Here is a 24,837-nt window from a genome sequence, read left to right on the forward strand (position 1 = left end):
TGGAAAAAATCACCTCAAAAAAAAAAAAAAAGAACAAGAGGCAGTACCAACTGCCAGGGACCTAATCAATACAGACATTAGTAAGATGTCGGACTAGAGTTCAGAATGACGATTATAAAGATATTAGCTTGGCTTGAAAAAAGCATAGAAGATACTAGAGAATCTCTTTCTGGAGAAATAAAAGAACTAAAATCTAACCAAGTCGAAGTCAAAAAGGCTATTAATGAGGTGCAATCAAAAACGGAGGCTCTAACTGCTAGGATAAATGAGGCAGAAGAGAGAATTCATGATATAGAAGACCAAATGATGGAGAATAAAGAAGTTGAGAAAAAGAGATAACTATGGGATCACGAGGTGAGAATTCAAGAGATAAGTGATACCATAAAGCAAAACAACATTAGAATAATTGGGATCCCAGAAGAAGAAGAAAGAGAGAGAGGGACAGAAGGTATATTGGAGCAAATTATAGCAGAGAACTTCCCTAATTTGGGGAAGGAAATAGGCATCAAAATCCAGGAGGCACAGAGAACCCCCTCAAAATCAATAAAAATAGGTCAACACCGTGACATCTAATAGTAAAACTCACAAGTCTCAGAGACAAAGAGAAAATCCTGAGAGCAGCTTGGGATAAGAGGTCTGTAACCTACAATGGTAGAAACATTACATTGGCAGCAGACCTATCCACAGAGACCTGGCAGGCCAGAAAGGACTGGCATAATATATTCAGAGCACTAAATGAGAAAAATATGCAGCCAAGAATATTGTATCCACCTAAGCTGTCATTGAAAATAGAAGGGAGAGATGGGGCACCTGGGTCGCTCAGTCGTTAAGCATCTGCCATCGGCTCGGGTCATGATCCCAGGGTCCTGGGATCAAGCCCCGCATCAGGGTCCCTGCTCAGTGGAGAGCCTGCTTCTCCCTCTCTCACTCCTCCCTGTTTGTGTTCCCTCTCTCGCTGTGTCTCTCTCTGTCAAATAAATAAATAAATAAAAATTTTAAAAGAGATTTTAAGAAAACAGAATGAGAGATAAAAAGCTTCCAGGACAAACAAAAACTAAAAGAACTTGTAAACACCAAACCAGTCCTACAAGAAATATTGAAAGGGGTCCTCTAACCAAAGAAAGAGCCTAAAAGTAACATAGACCAGAAAAGAACACAGACAATATACAGTAACAGTCACCTTACAGGCAATACAATGGCACTAAATTCCTATCTTTCAATAGTTACCCTGAATGTAAATGGGCTAAATGCCCCAATCAAAAGACACAGGCTAACAGATTGGATAAAAAAACAAGACCCATCGACATGCTGTCTGCAAGAGACTCATTTTAGACCCAAAGACACCTCCAGATTGAAAGTGAGTGGGTGGAAAACCATTTACCATGCTAATGGACATCAAAAGAAAGCTGGGGTGGCAATCCTTATATCAGACAAATTAGATTTTAAACCAAAGACTATAATAAGAGATGAGGAAGGACACTACATCATACTTGAAGGGTCTATCCAACAAGAAGATCTAACAATTTAAAATATCTATGCCCCTAACATGGGAGCAGCCAATTATATAAGCCAATTAATAACAAAGTCAAAGAAACACATAGAAAATAATAAAATAATACTAGGGGACTTTAACACACCCTCAATGAAATGGACAGATCATCTAAGCAAAAGATCAACAGGGAAATAAAGGCTTTAAATGACACATTAGACCAGATGGACTTCACAGATATATTCAGAACATTCCATCCCAAAGCAACAGAATACGCATTCTTCTCTAGTGCCCATGGAACATTCTCCAGAATAGATCGCATCCTGGGTCACATATCAGGTCTCAACTGGTACCAAAAGATTGGGATCATTCCCTGCATATTTTCAGACCACAATGCTTTGAAACTAGGACTCAATCACAAGAGGAAAGTTGGAAAGAGCTCAAATACATGGAGGCTAAAGAGCATCCTACTAAAGAATGAATGGGTCAACAAGGAAATTAAAGAAGAATTTAAAAAATTCATGGAAACAAATGAAAATGAAAACACACTGTTCAAAATGTTCGGGATACAGCAATGGTGGTCTTAAGAGGAAAGTATATAGCAATATAAGCTTTTCTCAAGAAACAAGAAAGGTCTCAAATACACAACCTAACCCTACACCCTAAAGGAGCTGGAGAAAGAATAGCAAATAAAGCCTAAACCCAGCAGGAGAAGAGAAATAATAAAGATCAGAGCAGAAATCAACAAAATAGAAACCAAAAGAAGAATAGAACAGATCAACAAAACTAGGAGCTGGTTCTTTGAAAGAATTAATAAGATCGATAAACCCCTGGCCAGACTTATCAAAAAGAAGAGAAATGACCCAAATAAATAAAATCATGAATGAAAGAGGAGAGATCACAACCAACACCAAAGAAATACAAACAATTATAAGAACATATTATGAGCAACTATATGCCAGCAAATTAGATAATCTGGAAGAAATGGATACATTCGAAGAGACAAATAAACTACCAAAACTGAACCAGGAAGAAATAGAAAACCTGAACAGACCCATACACCACTAAGGAAATTGAAGCAATAATCTAAAATCTCCCAACAAACAAGAGCCAGGGCCAGATGGCTTCCCAGGGGAATTCTACCAAACATTTAAAGAAGAATAATACCTATTCTTCTGAAGCTGTTTCAAAGAATAGAAATGGAAGGAAAACTTCCAAACTCATTTTATGAGGCCAGCACTACCTTGATCCCAAAACCAGACAAAGACCACATCAAAAAGGAGAACTACAGACCAATATCCCTGATGAATATGGATGCAAAAATTCTCACCAAAATACTAGCCAATAGGATCCAACAGTACATTAAAAGGATTATTCACCACGACCAAGTGGGATTTATCCCTGGGCTGCAAGGTTGGTTCAACATCTGCAAATCAATCAACGTGATACAATACATTAATAAAAAAGAACAAGAACCATATGATTCTCTCAATAGATGCAGAAAAAGCATTTGACAAAGTACAACATCCTTTCTTGATTAAAACTCTTCACAGTGTAGGGATAGAGGGTACATACTTCAATATCATAAAAGCCATCTATGAAAAACCCACAGCGAGTATCATACTCAATGGGGAAAAACTGAGAGCTTTTCCCCTAAGGTCAGGAACACGGCAGGGATGTCCACTCTCACCACTGCTGTTCAGCATAGTACTAGAAATCCTAGTCTCAGCAATCAGACAACAAAAAGAAATAAAAGGCATCTGAATAGGCAAAGAAGAAGTGAAACTCTCACTTTTTGCAGATAATATGATACTTTATGTGGAAAACCCAAAAGACTCCACCCCAGAACTGTTAGAACTCATACAGGAATTTAGTAAAGTGGCAGGATATAAAATCAATGCACAGAAATCAGTTGCATTTCTATCCACCACCAACAAGACAGAAGAAGAGAAATTAAGGAATCAATCCCATTTACAATGGCACCCAAAACCATAAGATACCTAGGAATAAATCTAACCAAAGAGGCAAAGGATCTGTACTCAGAAAACTATAAAATACTCATGAAAGAAATTGAGGAAGACACAAAGAAATGGAAAAATGTTCCATGCTCATGGATTGGAAGAACAAATATTGTGAAAATGTCTATGCTACCTAGAGCAATCTACACATTTAATGCAATCCCTATCAAAATACCATCCACTTTTTCAAAGAAATGGAACAAATCATCCTAAAATTTGTATGGAACCAAAAAAGGACCCAAAGAGCCGGAGGAATGTTGAAAAAGAAAACCAAAACTGGTGGCATCACAATTCTGGACTTCAAGCTCTATTACAAAGCTGTAATCATTAAGACAGTATGGTACTGGCACAAACACAGACACATAGATCAATGGAACAGAATAGAGAGCCCAGAAATGGACCCTCAACTCTATGGTCAACTAATCTTCGACAAAGCAGGAAAAAATATGCAATGGAAAAAAGACAGTCTCTTCAACAAATGGTGGTGGGAAAATTGGACAGCCACATGCAGAAGAATGAACCTGGACCATTTCCTTACACCACACACAAAAATAGACTCAAAATGGTTGAAAGACCTAAATGTGAGACAGGAATCCATTAAAATCCTTGAGGAGAACATAGGCAGCAACCTCTTCGACCTCAGCCGCAGCAACTTCTTCCTAGACACATCGCCAAAGGCAAGGGAAGCAAGGGCAAAAATGAACTATTGGGACCTCATCAAGATAAAAAGCTTTTGGGGGCGCCTGGGTTGCTCAGTTGGTTAAGCGGCTGCCTTCGGCTCAGGTCATGATCCTAGGGTCCTGGGATCAAGCCCCACGTCCAGCTCACTGCTCAGCGGGGAGCCTTCTTCTCCTTCTCCCTCTGCCTGCCACTCTGTCTACTTGTGCTTTCTCTCTATCTGTCAAATAAATAAATAAAATCTTAAAAAAAATAAAAATAAAAAAAAGATAAAAAGCTTTTGCACAGCAAAAGAAACAGTCAACAAAACCAAAAGACAACCGACAGAATGGGAGAAGATATTTGCAAATGACATATCAGATAAAGGACTAGTATCCAAAATATATAAAGAACTTACCAAACTCAATACCCAAAGAACAAATAATCCAATCAAGAAATGGGCAGAAGACATGAGCAGACATTTCTGCAAAGAAGACATCCAAGTGGTCAATAGACACATGAAAAAGTACTCAACATCACTCGGCATCAGGGAAATCCAAATCAAAACCTCAATGATATACCACCCCACACCAGTCAGAATGGCTAAAATTAACAAGTCAGAAAACGACAGATGTTGACGAGGATGCAGAGAAAGGGGAACCCTCCTACACTGTTGGTGGGAATGCAAACTGGTGCAGCCACTCTGGAAAACAGTATGGAGGTTCCTCAAAAAGTTAAAAATACAGCTACCCTACGATCCAGCAATTGCACTACTGGATATTTACCCTAAAGATACAAATGTAGTGATCCGAAGGGGTACATGCACCCCAATGTTTATAGCAGCAACGTCCACAATAGCCAAACTATGGAAAGAGCCTAGATGTCCATCAACAGATGAATGGATAAAGAAGATGTGGTATATATAGACAATGGAATATTATGCAGCCATCAAAAAATGAAATCTTGCCATTTGCAATGATGTGGATGGAACTAGAGGGTATTATGCTAAGCAAAATAAGTCAATCAGAGAAAGACAAGTATCATATGATCTCACTGATATGAGGAATTTGAGAAATAAGACAGAGGATCACAGGGGAAGGGAGGAAAAAATGAAACAAGATGAAACCAGAGAGGGAGACAAACCATAAGAGACTCTTAATCTCAGGAAACAAACTGAGGGTTGCTGGAGTGGAAGGGGGTGGGAGGGATGGGGTGGCTGGGTGATGGACATTGGGGAGGGTATATACTATGGTGAGCACTGTGGATTGTGTAAGACTGATGAATCACAGATCTGTACCCCTGAAACAAATAATACATTATATGTTAATAAAAAAAATTTTTTTTAAGGTTAAAAAAAAAAAAAATCCCATCGACATTTTTCACAGAAGTGGAACAAATAATCGCAAAATTTGTATGCAACCAGAAAAGACCCCAAATCACCAGAGCATTGTTGAAAAAGAAAACCAAAGCTGGGGGCATCATGATGCCTGACTTCAAGCTATATTACAAAGCTGTGATAACCAAGACAGCATGGTACTGGCACAAAGACAGACACATAGATCAATGGAACAGAATAGAGAATCCCGAAACGGACCTTCATCTCTACAGTCAACTAATCTTCGACAAAGCAGGAAAGAATATCCAATGGAAAAAAGACAATCTCTTCAACAAATGGTGGTGGGAAAATTGGACATCCACATGCAGAAGAATGAAACTGGACCATTCTCTTACACCATACACAAAGATAAACTCAAAGTGGATGAAAGACCTAATGTGAAACAGGAATCCATCAAAATCCTAGAGGTGAACATAGGCAGTAACCTCTTCGACATCAGTCACAGCAACTTCTTTCAAGACACATCTCCAAAGGCAAGGGAAACAAAAGCAAAAATGAACTTTTGGGACTTCATCAAGATAAAAACTTCTGCACAGCAAATGAAACAGCCAACAAAACTAAGAGGCAACCCATGGAACGGGAGAAGATATTTGCAAATGACATTACAGATAAAGGGCTGGTATCCAAGATCTATAAAGAACTTCTCAAACTCAACACCCAAAAAACAAATAATCTAGTCAAAAAATGGACAGAAGACCTGAACAAACCCTTCTCCAAAGAAGACATACAAATGACTAACAGACACATGAAAAAATGTTCAACATCACTAGCCATTAGGGAAATACAAATCAAAACCACAAGGAGATACCACCTTACACCAGTTAGAATGGCCAAAATTAAGAAAACAGGAAACAAATGTTGGCAAGGATGTAGAGAAAGGGGAACCCTCCTACACTGTTGGTGGGAATGCAAGCTAGTACAGTAATTCTGGAAAACAGTATGGAGGTTCCTCAAGATGTTCAAAATTGAGCTACCCTACAACCCAGCAACTGTACTACTAGGTATTTACCCCAAAGATACAGATGTAGTAAAAAGGAGGGCCACATGCACCCCAACGTTCATAGCAGCAATGTCCACAATAGCCAAACTGTAGAAGGAGCCAAGATGCCCTTCAACAGATGAATGAATAAAGAAGATGCAGTTCATATATACAATGGAATATTACTCAGCCATCAGAAAGGATGAATACCCACCATTTGCATCGACATGGATGGAACTGGAGAGGATTATGCTAAGTGAAATAAGTCACGCAGAGGAGGACAATTATCATATGGTTTCACTCATATGTGGGACATAAGGAATAGAGCAGAGGCCCATAGGGGAAGGGAGGAAAAACTGAATGGGAAGAAATCAGAGGGAGAGGAACCATGAGAGATTCTGGACTCCAAACTGAGGGTTAAAGAAGGGATGGGGGATGGGGTAACCAGGTGATGGGTATTAAGGAGGGCACATGATGTGATGACCACTGGGTGTTATACGCAACTAATGAGTCGTTGAACACTACATCAAAAACTAATGATGTACTGTATGTTGGCTAATTGAACATAATAAAAAAAATTATAAAATAAAAAATTAATTAATTAAAAAAAATAAATTCCAGTTAGTCAACATAAGTGTAATATTAGTTTCAGGAGTAGAATTTAGTCATAAGAATTAGAGTGATTGGGAGCCATCAGAAGGGTTTAAGCAGAGAAGGAACATCATCAGATTTATGTTTGAGAAAAACACTGAAATAATGTGGTTTGAAAAATGGAATGAGAGGTCAAGTGAGACAGAAGCCAACGAGATAAGTTAGGGCACCACAATAGTGCAAAGAATGGTGATAGCCTAGATAGTTACCATCAGTAGTAGTCACTAAAATGATAATAATCATTCTTAACATAATAATTATTAGCTAACTTTTGGCATTCACAATGCATTTAGCTAAGTCTTTACATGAATTATTTCATTCAATATTCACAACAATCATGTAACCTGGGTGCCAATATAAATCTTACTTTACTAAGGTGGAATCTACATTCAGGGAGGTAAAGTAATTTACCCAAAGGTAAGAGCTTATCAATAGAAGAGGCAGGATTCCAACCCAGGCCTGTCTGACTTCAAAGTCCAAGCTCTTAATGCCCATGCTACACTAAGAAAATGAGAATAAAGGTGGGGATGAGGGGACATATTTGTGCAAAATTAGGGATAAATCACCTAAGATACTTTGTAAATGACTGGATGTTGGGGAGGGAGCAAGTAGGAGGCACCTCTGCCCTGGAAATTAAGAAAATATTGGTGCTATAAAGTTAAATATGGAAAAGAACTGTTTGGGAATGAAAATAAATAATTTGGGACTGTGTGACAACATTTGGTAGGAGGTGAATACACTGGTTTGGAGCTCAAGTTTAAGACCTGGACAGGAGATACAGATTTGGAAGTCTTCAGTTTGAGATCATTGTTGAAACCACAAGAATGAGATAAAATTTGGAAAATGGAGAAGAGAAGGAATGGAATTAAAACTAAATACTAATAAAAGGATGGGCAGGAAAGGATCCAACAATGGAGAAAGAAACCCTAGGAGGAAAGCCTAGATTTTGAAGGAAAGTAGGATCAATAACAGAATATTACAAAAAGATCAAGTAAGGGAAGGACCAGAAAGTATCCATTAGATTTGGCAAATATTCCTCAAATCTTGGAAACTGAAGACAGGAGAGAATTTTTGGTGAAAAGGGAATAGTGGTGGGAGAGAGAGTTTTGACTGATTGTGAACAGGATCTCCCACATTAGTCAGGAATACCTTATTCTTTTATCTTAACACAGTCAAATATTGTTCCTAACCTGAGACTTTGAAATACAATCAATGAAGGAGACAGGGGTGAGGTAGTGCAGATGAAGCTAAGTTACCCAAAAGTGAGAGCTTGAATTATTCTCTATTTTCATTTGGGGACTTTATGCTAGATTTTTAAAATGCAGGGAAGAAATACAAGGATAAAAGTACATATTAAATAACACCAACCAGCAAATTCTGGATATATATAAAAACCTTCAACCAAGTAAATTGCAAGGACAAGAAAAGGAAGGGAAAGAAACCTAATGTAAAAGAAGAAGAAAGAAAGGTAGGGAGGAAGAGAAGGAAGGAGGGAAAGAGGTGGAAGGATGGAAACTTAAGCAAACGCAAGTGTTGGGATCTAGATTCAAAGAAATCTAAATATTGACTGGGCATCAATGATACTAAGAAATTATGAGATGCACTGTTGGTGGGAGTGAAAACTGGTACATCCACTGTGGAAAACAGTATGGAGGTTCCCCCAAAAAGTTAAAAATGGAACTACTCTACTACTCTACTAAGATCTAAGAACTACTCTACTAAGATCCAATAATCACATTACTGGGTATTCAAAATACAAAAACATACAAAATACAAAACACACACACACACACACACACACACAAACACTAATTCAAAGGGATATATGCCCCCCAATGTTTATAGCCACATTATTTACAATAGCCAAGATATAGAAGCAGCCCAAGTATCCATCAATTGATGAATGGATAAAGAAGATGTGGTGAACAAATGAACAAAGGAAAAAAAAGGAGAAAGACAAGGAAAAAAAAGGAGAAAGACAAACAAAAAAGACTCTTGGGGCACCTGGGTGGCTCAGTCGTTAAGCGTCTGCCTTCAGCTCAGGTCATGATGCCAGAGTCCTGGGATCGAGCCCCGCATCGGGCTCCCTACTTGGCAGGAAGCCTGCTTCTCCCTCTCCCACTCCCCCTGCTTGTGTTCCCTCTCTTGCTGTGTCTCTCTCTGTCAAATAAATAAATAAAATCTTAAAAAAAAAAAAAAAAAGAACGAAATAGACTCTTAACCATGGAGAACAAACATATGGTTATGGGGGGGTGGGTGGCAAATGGGTGAAATAAGTGATGGGGATTAAGAGTACACTTATCAAAAAAATTTTTTAAAAGAGTACACGTATCACGATGAGCACTGAGTAATGTATAGAATTGTTAAATCACTATATCATACACCTGAAATTAACATAATACTGTATGGTAACTATACTGGAATGAAAATTAAAAACAGTAAAAAAGAAATTATGAGATAGAATTGGTTACATTTAGAAAAGGAGAGCTTATTCTTTAGAAAGGCATAATGAAATACTTCAAATGAAAAGGCATAGTGTCTGGGACTTGCTTCAAAATAATCCAGTAGGGGGTTGGAGAAAGAAGAGGATGAGGATGTTGGTAAGTAAGATTGGCCATGGGTTTTGATAACTGTTTAAGCTGCTTGATGGACATGGGGATTCACTGTATAATTCCTCACTCCTTTGGTATATATTTGAGATTTTCAATACCAATGTCTTTTTAAGTGGAAAAAAATTTTTTATTTAAATTCGACTAGGTCTAGTACATCATTAGTTTTTGATATTATGTTCAATGATTCAATAGTTGAAAATTTTAGGATATTATTTCATCTGTTTTGTTTCTTAAATTCCACATATGAGTGAAATCACATGGCATTTGGCTTTCTCTGACTGACTTATTTTGCTTAGCAAAATACCCTCTTGTTCCATCCAGATGAACACAGGGGAAGGGAAAGAAAAATAAAATAAGATGAAAATAGGGAGGCAAACCATAAGAGACACTAACTCCAGGAAACAAATGGACGGTTGCTGGAGGGGAGATGGGGGGGGGAGGGGTCATTGGGTTATGGGCATTAAGGAGGGCACTTGATATAATGAGCACTGGGTGTTATATGCAACTGATGAATCACTAAATTCTACCCCTGAAACTAATAATACAGTGTATGTAAACTACATTGAATTTAAATAAAGAATTTTTTAAAAGATATTATCTCATTATGATATACTTCATAGAGCACCAGTAGAAATAAGGAAAATTCAAAGGACAGAAAATGAGAATCTTAGGAAACGTATATGCACTAAATAGGTAAAGAAACCATGTTATATAGGAGCTATTATATTATTAGGTCTCAATTTTTATTTTTTATTTTATTTTTTCAATTTAAATTTTTTTATTATGTTCAGTTAGCCAATATATAGTACATCATTAGTTTTTGATGTAGTGAAAATTTTTAAATTTAAATTGATACATATATATATATCACATCTTCTTTATCCATCCGTTGATGGACATCTAGGCTCTTTCCATAGTTTGGCTATTGTGGACATTGCTGTTATAAACATTGGGGTGCAGGTGCCCCTTCAGATCACTATGTTTGTGTCCTTTGGGTAAATACCTAGTAGCGCAATTGCTGGGCCGTAGGGTAGCTCTATTTTTAACTTTTTGGAGAACCTCCATACTGTCTTCCAGAGTGGCTGCACCAGCTTGCATTCCCACTAACTGCAAGAGGGTTCCCCTTCTCTGCATCCTTGCCAATATCTGCTGTTTCCTGACGTGTTAATTTTAACCTTTCTGACTGGTGTGAGGTGGTATCTCATTGTGGTTTTGATTTGTATTTCCCTGATGCTGAGTGATGTTGAGCATTTTTTCATGTGTCTGTTGTAGGCCTCATTTTTAAAATACTATGATTCTAGAGCATGAATACTAAACAGAGCATGAAAAAAACAGTCCATGTAAGGACATTTATATATGTAGCAATATAGAATTTACTAAATATAGCATTTCAAACCTAAGAAAAGATATTTATGTCATATTTTTCTCAGAATTTCCCAATAAGTTATTAGCTCAGGATAATTGAATTCAACTTTACTTTGATTAAATTTGGCCCAATGAACTGGCTCTTTTATTACTATCCTCAAAGTGGGCATAAGCTGTTTTAAGAAGAAAGTTAGGTTGGTACTATATTTAGAACCCAAGGTCTTGTGCTTACCTATGTATATATAAGTATTATATACCTTATTTAAGTGGAAGGTCCTGAAATACGGGTTCCTTCCCTTCCTTAGTGCTGTGAGGGATATGAATAAAGTCCAATACTTAGAAATAATGTGTTTTGAGGGGGGAAAGATGGCAGAGGAGTAGGGGACCCTATTTCAACTAGTCCCCGGAATTGAGCTGGATATCTACCAGACCACTCTGAGCACCCACGAAACCAGCCTGAGATGTAAGAAGACCTGGATCTCTACAAACAGAATATCGCAGGCAGTTGGTTTTAAGGTACGAAGCAGAGAGCCGTGATCCTGCGGGCAGATATTGGAGGATAAACGGCGGCGGGAGGGTGCCTGGCCGTGGGGATCGTGCACCGCCAGTGAGTGACAGCCTCGCGCGCTGCGGCCGGGAGCACAGACTCGCAGACCGGTAGCATCAGGAAAGGACTTTAGGGCAGCCCCCGGGGTGGAAAACCAGACCGGCGGGGTCGCGCGCACGTGAACCGCAGCCCCCCAGACAGAAACGCGGAGCGACGGTCACGCACACGCGAACTGCAGCCTCTGAGATGGAAACCCGGTGTGCCGGGGTCGTGCCGGTGAACTGCAACCCCCAGGGTTGAAACCCCGAGCGTCGGAGTCGCGCGCGCACGCGCGAACTGGGAGCAGCTGGCAGTTTTAGAAGCACAAAGGGCAGAGACGGGCCCTGCCCTGGAGGCAGGACTGGGAGCGCTGCGGAGGGGCGCACAACCCAGGACGCTGCAGTTTATAGCAGCACGGACAGAAACGGAGACGGTGTGGCCTGGAGGGCTCACTGAAGAACAGACTGCGGTCTCTCTGCTCTGAGGCAGAGGGTTGGAAACGGTCTCTTCTGCTCTGACTCTCAGAAGAGACACGGAAAGCCACCAGGGAAAGGCGCCAGAGAACAAAAGCCCCAAAGACTGATTCCCACTGAGCCCATCCCCCGCCACAGGGGTGCAGGGCAACTCCGCCCAAACAGGGTTGCCTGAGTAACAGCGCGGCAGGCCCCTCCCCCAGAAGACAGGCTGGGAAAACAAGAGGCCAGCAACCCTAAGGTCCCAAGAAAACAGGTGCATCTTGCTTGGGTTCTGGTCAATAATTTGGACCCTATACATTCCCTCAACAACCCATCAACAGAATTGACTAGGAGGAGGAGGCCCCAAAACAGAAAAGACTCAGAGATTATGACTTATGCTGCAGATTTACAAATGAATGCAGATATAACCAAGATGTTGGAGATGGAATTCAGGCTAGCAATTGTGAAGACAATGGCTAGAATGGAGAAATCAATTAATGGCAACATAGAGTCTCTAAGGGCAGAAATAAAAGGTGAATTGGCAGAACTTAAAAATGCTATCAATGAGATCCAATCCAATCTAGATAATCTAACAGCTAGGGTAACTGAGACAGAAGAGAGAATAAGCGACTGGAAGCCAATATAATAGATAAAAAGGGAAAAGAGGAGGCCAGGGAAAAACAACTCAGAATCCATGAAAATAGAATCAGGGAAATAAGTGACACCATGAGGCGTTCCAGTGTCAGAATTATTGGAATCCCGGAGGGAGTGGAGAGAGAGAGAGGACTAGAAGATGTATTTGAGCAAATCGTAGCTGAGGACTTCCCTAATCTGGAGAATGAAACAAACATTTGAGTCCTAGAGGCAGAGAGGACCCCTCCTAAGATCAAGGAAAACAGGCCAACACCCCGGCATGTAATAGTAAAACTTGCAAATCTTAGAACCAAGTAAACCATCTTAAGGGCAGTTAGGGGGAAGAGATTCCTTACGTACAGAGGGAGGAACATCAGAATAACGTCAGACCTATCCACAGAGACCTGGCAAGCCAGAAAGGCCTGGCAAGACATATTCAGGGTACTAAATCAGAAGAACATGCAGCCAAGAATACTTTATCCGGCAAGGCTTTCATTTAGAATGGATGGAGAGATGCAGAGCTTCCACGACCGGCAGAAACTGAAAGAATATGTGACCACTAAGCCGGCCCTGCAAGAAATATTAAGGGGGGTTCTATAAGAGGAGGAAGACCCCAAGAGTGATATACAACAGAAATTTACAGGGACAATCTATAAAAACGTCTTCACAGGCAACATGATGACAATTAATTCATATCTTTCAATAATCACTCTCAACGTGAATGGCCTAAACGCTCCCATAAAATGGCACAGGGTTGCAGACTGGATAAAAAGACAGGACCCATCCATATGCTGTCTACAAGAGACTCATTTTGAACCTAAAGATACATCCAGACTGAAAGTGAAGGGATGGAGATCTATCTTCCATGCCAGCGGACCTCAAAAGAAAGCTGGGGTAGCAATTCTTATATCAGACAAATTAGATTTTAAACTAAAGTCTGTAATAAGAGACACAGAAGGACACTATATCATTCTTAAAGGGTCTATCCAACAAGAAGATCTAACAATTGTAAATATCTATGCCCCCAACATGGGAGCAGCCATCTACATAAGCCAACTGTTAACCAAAATAAAGAGTCATATTGATAACAATACGTTAATTGTAGGAGACCTCAATACTACACTCTCAGCAATAGACAGATCATCTAAGCAGAAAATCAACAAGGAAACAAGAGCTTTGAATGATACATTGGGCCAGATGGACCTCATAGATATTTACAGAACATTCCACCCTAAAACAACAGAATACTCATTCTTCTCGAGCGCACATGGAACTTTCTCCAGAATAGACCATATACTGGGTCACAAATCAGGTCTCAACCGATACCAAAAGATTGAGATTCTTCCCTGCATATTCTCAGACCACAATGCTCTAAAACTGGAACTCAATGACAAGAAAAAATTTGGCAGAAATTCAAACACTTGGAAGCTAAAGACCACTCTGCTCAAGAATGTTTGGGTCAACCAAGAAATCAAAGAAGAACTTAAACAATTCATAGAAACCAATGAGAACAAAAACACATTGGTCCAAAACCTATGGGATACTGCAAAGGCGGTCCTAAGGGGGAAATACATAGCCATCCAAGCCTCACTCAAAAAAACAGAAAAATCCCGAATTCACCAACTAACTCTACACCTTAAAGAACTAGAGAAAAAGCAACAAACGACGCCTAAGCCACGCATTAGAAGAGAAATAATTAAAATTAGAGCAGAAATCAATGAATTAGAAACCAGAAACACAGTAGATCAGGGGCGCCTGGGTGGCCCAGTCGTTAAGCGTCTGCCTTCGGCTCAGGTCATGATTCCAGGTCCTGGGATCGAGCCCCGCATCAGGCTCCCTGCTCTGCGGGAGGCCTGCTTCTCCCTCTCCTACTCCCACTGCTTGTATTCCCTCTCTCGCTGTGTCTCTCTCTGTCAAATAAATAAATAAAATCTTAAAAAAAAAAAGAAAAGAAACACAGTAGATCAGATCAATGAAACTAGAAGTTGGTTCTTTGAAAGAATTAATAAGATTGATAAACCACTGGCCAGACTTATCCAAAAGAAAAGAGAAAGGACCCAAATTAATAAAATTATGAATGAAAGGGGAGAGATCATGACTAACACTAAGGAAATAGAAACAATTATTAGAAATTATTATCAACAACTATATGCCAATAAACTGAGCAATCTGGATGAAATGGAGGCCTTCCTGGAAACCTATAAGCTGCCAAGACTGAAACAGGAAGAAATTGACAACCTGAAGAGGCCAATAACCAGTAACGAGATTGAAGCAGTGATCAAAAACCTCCCAAAAAACAAGAGTCCAGGGCCTGATGGATTCCCTGGGGAATTCTACCAAACATTCAAAGAAGAAATAATACCTATTGTCCTGAAGCTGTTTCAAAAAATAGAAACAGAAGGAAAGCTTCCAGACTCATTCTATGAGGCCAGCATTACCTTAATCCCCAAACCAGGCAAAGACCCCATCAAAAAGGAGAATTTCAGACCAATATCCCTGATGAATATGGATTCCAAAATCCTCAACAAAATCCTACCTAATAGGATCCAACAATACATTAAAAGGATCATCCACCATGACCAAGTGGGATTTACCCCCAGGATGTAAGGGTGGTTCAACATTCGCAAATCAATCAATGTGACAGAACACATTAATAAGAGGAGGGAGAAGAACCATATGGTCCTCTCAATTGATGCAGAAAAAGCATTTGACAAAATACAACATCCTTTCCTGATTAAAACTCTCCAGAGTATAGGGATAGAGGGAACATTCCTCAAGCTCATAAAATCCATCTATGAAAAACCCACAGCGAATATCATCCTCAATGGGGAAAAGCTGAGAGCCTTTCCCTTAAGATCAGGAACATGTCAAGGATGAGCACTCTCACTACTACTGTTCAACATAGTACTAGAAGTCCTAGCAACAGCAATCAGACAACAAAAAGAAATAAAAGGTATTCAAATTGGCAAAGAAGTCAAACTCTCTCTTTTCGCAGACGACATGATACTTTATGTGGAAAACCCAAAAGACTCCACCCCGAAATTACTAGAACTCATCCAGCAATTCAGTAATGTGGCAGGATACAAAATCAATGCACAGAAATCAGTTGCTTTCTTATACACTAACAATGCAACTGTAGAAAGAGAAATTAGAGAAACGATTCCATTTACTGTAGCACCAAAAACCATAAGATACCTCGGAATAAACCTAACCAAAGAGGTAAAGGATCTATACTCTAGGAACTACAGAAGACTCATGAAAGAAATTGAAGAAGACACAAAAAGATGGAAAAACATGCCATGCTCATGGATCAGAAGAATAAACATTGTTTAAATGTCTAAGCTACCCAGAGCAATCTATATCTTCAATGCCATCCTGATCAAAATTCCAATGACATTTTTCAAGGTGCTGGAACAAACAATCCTAAAATTTGTATGGAATCAGAAAAGACCCCGAATCACCAAGGAAATGTTGAAAAAGAAAAACAAAGCTGAGGGTATCACGTTGCCCAATTTCAAGCTCTATTACAAACCAGTGATCACCAAGACAGCATGGTACTGGCACAAAAACAGACATATAGACCAATGGAACAGAATAGAGAGCCCAGATATGGACCCTCAACTCTATGGTCAAATAATCTTCGACAAAGCAGGAAAAAGCATGCAATGGAAAAAAGACAGTCTCTTCAATAAATGGTGCTGGGAAAATTGGACAGCCACATGCAGAAGAATGGAAGGTGACCATTCTCTAACACCATACACAAAGATAAACTCAAAATGGATGAAAGACCTCAATGTGAGACAGGAATCCATCAAAATCCTAGAGGAGAACAGAAGCAGTAACCTCTTTGACATCAGCCACAGCAACTTCTTTCAAGATACATCTCCAAAGGCTAGTGAAATAAAAGCAAAAATGAACTTTTGGGACTTCATCAAGATACAAACATTCTGCACAGCAAAGGAAACAGCCAACAAAACAAAGAGGCAACCCACAGAATGGGAGAAGATATTTGCAAATGACACTACAGATAAAGGGCTGGTATCCAAGATCTATAAAGAACATCTCAAACTCAACACCCAAAAAACAAATAATCAAGTCAAAAAGTGGGCAGAAGATATGAACAGACACTTCTCTGAAGAAGACATACAAATAGCTAACAGACACATGAAAAAATGTTCATCATCATTAGCCATCAGGGAAATCCAAATCAAAACCACATTGAGATACCACCTTACACCAGTTAGAATGGCAAAAATGGACAGGGAAAGAAACAACAAATGTTGGAGAGGTTGTGGAGAAAGGGGAACCCTCTTACACTGTTGGTGAGAATACAAGTTGGTACAGCCACTTTGGAAAACAGTGTGGAGGTTCCTCAAAAAATTAAAAATAGAGCTACCCTATGACCCAGCAATTGCACTCCTGGGTATTTACCCCAAAGACACAGATGTAGTGAAAAGAAGGGCCATACGCACCCCAATGTTCATAGCAGCAATGTCCACAATAGCCAAACTGTGGAAAGAGCCGAGATGCCCTTCAACAGATGAATGGATAAAGAAGATGTGGTCCATATATACAATGGAATATTACTCAACCATCAGAAAAGATGAATACCCAACTTTTACATCAACATGGATGAGACTGGAGGAGATTATGCTAAGTGAAATAAGTCAAGCAGAGAAAGTCAATTATCATATGGTTTCACTTATTTGTGGAACACAAGGAATAGCATGGAGGACATTAGGAGAAGGAAGGGAAAAATGGGCGGGGGGAATTGGAGGGAGAGATGAACCATGAGAGACTATGGACCTGAGAAACAAACAGGGTTTCAGAGGGGAGGTGGGAGGGGGGATTGGTTAGCCCAGTGATGGGTATTAAGGAGGGCATGTAATGCATGGAGCACTGGGTGTTATACGAAAACAGTGGATCATGGATCACTACATCAAAAACTAATGATGTATTGTATGGTGACTAACATAACATAATAAAATTTAAAAAAAAAAGAAATAATGTGTTTTGAATCTTTTTATTTAAATTCAATTAATTAACATATAGTATGTTATTAGTTTCAGAGGTAGAGTTCAGTGATTCATCAGTTGTATATAATACCTAGTGCTCATTACATCACATGCCCTCTTTAATGCCCATCATCCAGTTATCTCATCCACCCACCCCCCTCTCCTCCAGCAACCCTCAGTTTATTTCCTATGGTTAACAGTCTCTTATGCTTTGTCTCCCTCTCTGATTATGTCTTGTTTTACTTTTCCCTCCCTTCCTCTATGCTCCTCTGTTTTGTTTCTTAAATTCCATATATGAGTGAAATCATATAATTGTCTTTCTCTGATTGACTTATTTCGCTTAGCGTAATACCCTCTAGTTCCATCCATATCATTGCAAATGGCAAGTTTCATATTTTTTGATGGCTGAGTAATATTGCATTGTATATATATACCACATCTTCTTTATCCATTCATCTGGCACCTGCACCCCAATGTTTATAGCAACAATGTCCACAATAGCCAAACTATGGAAAAAGTCCAGATGTCCATCGACAGAAACTTTTTGAATCTTAAAAGAAAAACAACTACAAACAGCAAATGTTGGTGATAGTAGTATGGTAATAACAACCCATCATTGTTATTTAAGAACACACAGGTTTCCACATTAAAATACGGTTTTAAAAAATAAATGTTTCTTGAACATATGAATATGTTTCTATGAATCACACCAAGCCGCTGCTGGTGAGTTTTCCTCCCTTTGTGTGCCCCAAGCATGGCCAGCAGAGCCATGATTTATGAGATGAACAATAGGACAGATGAGATGAACAACAGTGCTGTATCTGTTGAGTGGGTGACTTCAAGCACCTTAGGGGAGGAAAGGCAAAATCATGCAGACAAGGGGTCTGAAGAGATGGAGGATGGAAGGGAATTAGGGGCTTCTCACTTGTTCCTCAGCATTGCAGAGATCTTCTTCAATCAGAAGGACCTGACTTAAATCCAAGCTCTGGGGGAAATCGAGTGAGTGGCAGATCTTTTCTGTCTGAGAATTCCTGATGGAGAACCGCAAGAGGTGGATTGTCAAGGTCTGGGGCAAATGGGTCAGCTTCAAGACCTGAAAAAGCAAAATTACTATGGAGATGAAGTCCTAAGGCACTTGAAACGGGTAAATTTAGAGAAATACCAGGGCCAGTGGTGTGTTCTTCTTCCCCAAAAGGGATCAGAATGATATAATACAGATTTAAGGGCTCCCATCTGCTGAATCTGTTGAGCTCTCCACAGAAGGCATGGGCAGCCCTAGGGTTCTGCACAGGAACTAGAGACCAGGTCTGCTCTAGAGAGCTAGTCTAACCCTGCATGGAAAACTCTGCCTGCTGCTCTTGGATCTTCTCTTATCTTTTTTTTTATTTTAAGATTTTATTTATTTTGTCAGAGAGAGAAAGAGAGCCCAAGCAGGGGGAGCAGCAGGCAAAGGGAGCTCTGAGCAGGGTGAGCGGCAGGCAAGGGAGAAGCAGACTCCCCGCTGAACGGGGAGCCTAATGTGATGTGGGACTCAATCCCAGGACTCTGGGATCATGACCTGAGCTGAAGGCAGACGCTTAACCGACTGAGCCACCCAGGCGTCCCTTCCCTTATCTTTTAAAAGGCTCTGCCCTCTCAGTGATGGGCCTCTGAAAATCAGAAGCCCCAGATCCCAGATACTAGCCTGATAGGGATTCCCTCCCTCAACCAACATATGGTACCCTCAAGGCCTCTATGAAGACTCTATCAGGAAATCCACTAAAGGCAACCCCAAACTAGGGAAGCTTCTGGTTTCAGAGAGTGAGTACCTGTTTCCCACAAGTCTTCTTTCCACATTTTTCACAGAAGCATTTGCTTTTGCCTGATAACTCCCTGGGCTGGAAGAAACATCGAAGGGCATCCTCCTGTGTCAGGAGATCAAAGAAAAAGCAGAGTTAGTATTTACCACCCTACAGATGAGGATTTAAGTTTTCCTTCTGGTTCTCTCCATGCCCCCCCTCAACACCTGGCCTAGTGTGGTGCATGTGGCAGGATCTCCAAAAGTACCTACTGACTGGATGGAAAAATAGGAGGGAGCACTTGTTAAGGTAGCAGTGTGAGGAAAGGAAGTAAAAGGAAACAATTTTTTTTCACCAAATCAAAGGAGAAACTTAGAACTGTGCAAAGGAAAAAGAAATTACTTTTTAAAAGGCAGCAGTGGATTAAAGAAGTAAGGGCACATGGGCAGCACTCGGTTTATGGGAACAGCAAATTAACCAAAAGAAATCCCTCACCAGTGTTTTCAGGGGTTTTGAGTCCATATCAAAAAGAGGAAGGGGGAGGGTCAACATGCTACTGTTTCTGCTCTTCTCCACAGTACATTCAAGGCAAACCAAGGACTCCTTCACCTGGATTGTATACAGGGCCTGCAGCCTCTCTACCTGTAAGAAAGAGGAGGTAAGAGGAAAGAAGGGTACAAAGCCATAAATAAAACAGGTCACGTCAATTTCCAGAAATTATAGCCACCAGACAGAAGTTCCATTGATGCTCTCTGCTCTTCAAAAAGGTGCAAAATCATAACAGTAATAAGATTATGGAATTGTGATAAGCATTTTATGTGGATTTCTCTTTTAATCCTCTCTATACATTATACTAATGATGGCTGAATGAGCTAAATGAGCAGCATCTTAAACTTCTGAATTCTCTGGTTCTAGGATCTCACCAAGTCCACATCTGTGATTTGGTCCTTAATTAGGTTCCAGACTGTGAGGTAGAGTTGAGCAGCATCATGCTGGACAAACACTGGACAAAGAGAAAAGTAACAGCCCGATCAGTGAGGTCACCAGGGACATTTCTCATGCGTGCCCTTGTGCCCTAGCTACCTAGATGTATATGAACACTCATCATTTTGTCCTCTCCTAGCCTTCACCATCACCATCACACCCCCTGCTTTAGTTAGGTACTAAAAATGAAAAATAAGCTTGTTATTTATTTTTGAGAACTCCTCTTAAAACTTAAAATCCAGGGGTGCCTGGTTGGCTCAGACGTTAAGTGTCTGCCTTCGGCTCATGTCATGATCCCAGGGTCCTGGAATGGAGCCCCGAGTCGAGGCTCCCTGCTCAGCGGGGAGCCTGCTTCTCCCTCTCCCTTTGCCCCTCCCCGTGCTTGTGTTCCCTCTCTCGCTGTCTGCCAAATAAATAAATAAAATCTTAAAAAAAAAAGTTAAAATCCAGTCCAACTTCATCACAGAAGTTTCCTTTCCTCTGACTAGCCACCCACGCCTACTGGCCTCTACTGGGGGACTCAGCCAGATAAAATCAATATCCAATAGTGGGTTCTCTCCTATTTCCAAGCCAAGCCAACACCCTAATTAGACTTCAATGGCCATTCATTTCTCTGTACTTTTATTTAATTTCTTTGTCATTTCCCAGAAATTGAGCAGTTTCCCAATACTCATATCTGATCCAGGTCTTCCCCAAAGCTATCTAGGAGAACAAGAAAGGAAAGAACCATCTCAGTGTTAGATGATGCTGGCTAAGAGGAAACAGGAATTAAGCAGTAAATTCTCCATATGTTATATAAGAAGCCGAAAACACAGATATAAATGAATTTCTGTTCTTGAAAAGAAACCTAGGAATACAAAGAACATGAAAAACACACTGAGGACTATTTTACAAAAGAATATATGTCTGCCAACATGCAAAGACATTGAAAGAAAAGGTAGTTATTGTAAACGTATTAAATATTCATATCAGCTATCTCAAAACCATTTTATTTCCTTCATGATACCACAGTTTGTACTTAACATTTTTGGATTTCATTTTCTTTTGTTTTACTTTTGTTTTGGCCTATCTATTCTCTAGATTGTAAGCTCCATGGAGGCAAAGACTCTATCAGTCTTATTCCCTTATCTACAGCACCAGCACAATACCAGGCACGTAATAGATGAACCCTATATATATGAGCTGAATGAATTAATTAATCCATATTTTAAGGTAATAACCCCCAAACCTAAAGACAAACAGAGTGGAACTAGGGTTGAACTCTGCTGTCTCCGGGGAATTATTTACAGAAGGCTGCCTGCCACGAAGCCAACATTGGACATAAAGTTAGATCACCTTGCCATGTGAAGACATTTGCCTCATCTGACCATACCAGAGCCAAGAGTCCTGATTCATCTAAAAAATACAGGGATATTTGCCCAACCCATAATTTACTTAACACCTGCTATGTGCAAGTCATTGCACATGCTAGAGGAAGTTCCTATCCCCAAGAAACCTATATTCTAGTGGAGGACAAGAATGTCCCTTATCACCACTCCTTTTCAATGTGGTATTGGAAGTCCTAGCGAATGCAGTAAGACAAGGAGAGGAAATAAAGGTATACTGATTGGAAAAAAAAAAAAAAAGAATGTCCTTATTTGCAGGTGACATGATCATCTCTGTAGAAAATTCAAAAGAGTCAACAAAAAACTCCTGGAACTAGGAGTTGGATACAACTGGAACTAACTTGGATACAAGGTAAATAAAGTTATGGACCTTAGAGAAGTCCTATATACTTTCCTATATACCAGCAGTGAACAAGGGGAATTTTTTTCTTTTTTTATTACTATATTGAATGATCCAACATATATTACATAATTAGTTTTTTATTAAGGGGAATTTTAAATTAAAAGCATAATATTATTTAAATTAGAAACCATGAAAATAAAATATTTAGGTATGAATCTAACCAGATATGTACAAGATCTATATGAGAAAAACTATGAACTCTGATGACAGAAATCAGAAGAACTACAAAAATGGAGAGATATTCCATGTTCATGGATAGGAGGACTCAACACTGTCAAGACGCCAGTTCTTCCCAACTTGATCTATAGACTCAATGCAATTTCAATCAAGATCCCAGCAAGTTATCCTGAGAATATTGACAAAGTGATTCTAAAGTCTATTTGGAGAAGCAAAGACCTAGAATAGCCAACACAATATTGAGGGGAAAAACCAAAGTCAAAGAACTAATTCTGAACTTACTATAAAGTGTCAGTAATCAAAACAATGTGGTATTATAAAAGAACATAAAAATAGATCAATGGAATGAAACAGATCCCAGGAATACACCAACATAAACAACATCAACTGCTCTTTGACAAAATAGCAAAGGCAATACAACAGAACAAAGACAGTCTTTTCGCCAAATGGTGCTGCAATCCTGAATATCCACATGCAAACAAATGAATCTATACACAGACCTTAAATCCCTTAAGAAAACAAATTCAAAATGTATAACACACTTAAATGTAAAATGCAAAACTATAAAAGTCCTAAATATAATAAAGGAGAAAATCTAGAAGACCTTGTGCTTGGTGATTACTTTTTAGATGCAACTCCAATGTACAAGCAATAAAAGGAAGCAGTGAGATATTGGACCTCATTAAAAATAAAAATTTCTGCTCTGTGAAAGATACTATCAAGAGCATGAGAAGACAAGCCACAGACTGAGAGAAAATATTTGCAAAAGGTATATCTTATAAAGGACTGTTATCCAAAATATACGAAAAAATTCTTCAAACTCAACAATAAGACAAAAAAAAATCTGATTAAAAAATGGATAAGAAACCTGAATAGACATCTCACCAAAGAAGATACACAAATGGCAAATAAGCATATGAAGAGTGCTCAGCATATGTCAAAGAGAATTAAAGAGGGCAGGTGATATAATGAGCACTGGGTATTATATTCAACTAATGAATCACTGACCATTATATCAAAAACTAATGATGTATTATACCTTGGCTAATTGAATTTAAATTAAATAATTTAAAAAAGAAATTACAAATTAAAATAATGAGATACCTCTACAAACCTATCAGAATGGCCAAAATTTAAAACCAACTTCTAGTACCAACACAGTACTAGAAGTCCTAGGCTCATTGTTCAGACAACAAAAAGAAATAAAAGGCATCCAAATTGGCAAAGAGGAAGTCAACTTTCACTCTTCACAGATGACATGATACTTTATGTGGAAAACCCAAAAGACTCCACCCCCAGATTGCTAGAACTCATAACAGGAATTCAGCAATGTGGCAAGATATAAAACCAATGCACAGAAATCAGCTGCATTTCTATACACAAACAATGAGACAAAAGAAAGAGAAATTAGGAGTCTATACCATTTACAATTGCATTCAAACCCATAAGATACCTGGGAATAAACCTAACCAAAGAGGCAAAGGATCTGTACTCCAAAAACTACAGAACACGTATGAAAGAAATTGAGGAAGACACAAAGACATGGAAAAACATTCCATGCTCATGGATTGTAAGAATAAACATTGTGAACATGTCTATGCTGCCCAGAGAAATCTACACATTCAATGCAATCCCTATCAAAATACCACTGACCTTTTTCAGAGAGCTGGAACAATCAATCCTCAAATTTGCATGGAACCAGAAAAGACCCCAAATAGCCAGAGGAATGTTGGGGAAAAAAAACAAAGCTGGGGGCATCATGACGCCTGACTTCAAGCTATATTACATAGCTGTGATAACCAAGACAGCATGGTATTGGCACAAAACAAACATATCGATCAATGGAACAGAACAGAGAATCCAGAAATGGACCTTCATCTCTATGGTCAACTAGTCTTTGACAAAACAGGAAAGAATATCCAATGGCAAAAAGTTAATAGCCAGGCTTGAAAAAAAGCATACATGACAATACAGAACCTTTAGAGCAAAATGAGATCTAATCAGGCCCACTGAAAAATGCTATGAGTGAGATGCAGTCTAAATTGGATGCTCTAACATCTAGAGTCAATGAGGCAGAAGAGAGAATAAGTGATATAGAGGACTGGCTGATGGAAAGGAAGGAAGCTGAGGAAAAGAGAAAGACAACTTATAGCCCATGAAAAAAGGCTTCAAGAATTTAATGATGCCCTGAAATGAACCAATGTCAGAATTATTGGGGTTCCTGAGGGGATGGGGAGAGAGAGAGGGCCAGAGG

The 24,837-nt window shown here is 39.4% G+C and overlaps 1 protein-coding gene across 3 annotated transcripts in view; it reads right to left on the reverse strand.

Moving 5' to 3' along the window:
- USP18 (ubiquitin specific peptidase 18) overlaps positions 1 to 24,837 on the reverse strand; it is a 61,716-nt gene that overhangs the window by 14,597 nt on the left and 22,282 nt on the right. For all 3 annotated transcript variants that reach the window (XM_032390851.1, XM_032390850.1, XM_032390852.1), the window contains 4 exons: positions 20,558 to 20,637; positions 20,130 to 20,276; positions 19,665 to 19,760; positions 18,782 to 18,949 (listed from right to left, as the gene is read on the reverse strand). In XM_032390851.1, coding sequence (XP_032246742.1) covers positions 18,782 to 18,949; positions 19,665 to 19,760; positions 20,130 to 20,276; positions 20,558 to 20,637 — 491 coding nt within the window. The remainder of the gene's footprint in view (positions 1 to 18,781; positions 18,950 to 19,664; positions 19,761 to 20,129; positions 20,277 to 20,557; positions 20,638 to 24,837) is intronic.

Source organism: Phoca vitulina, unplaced genomic scaffold (assembly GCF_004348235.1).
Source record: "Phoca vitulina isolate PV1807 unplaced genomic scaffold, GSC_HSeal_1.0 scaffold59, whole genome shotgun sequence".
Lineage (NCBI taxonomy): Eukaryota > Metazoa > Chordata > Mammalia > Carnivora > Phocidae > Phoca > Phoca vitulina.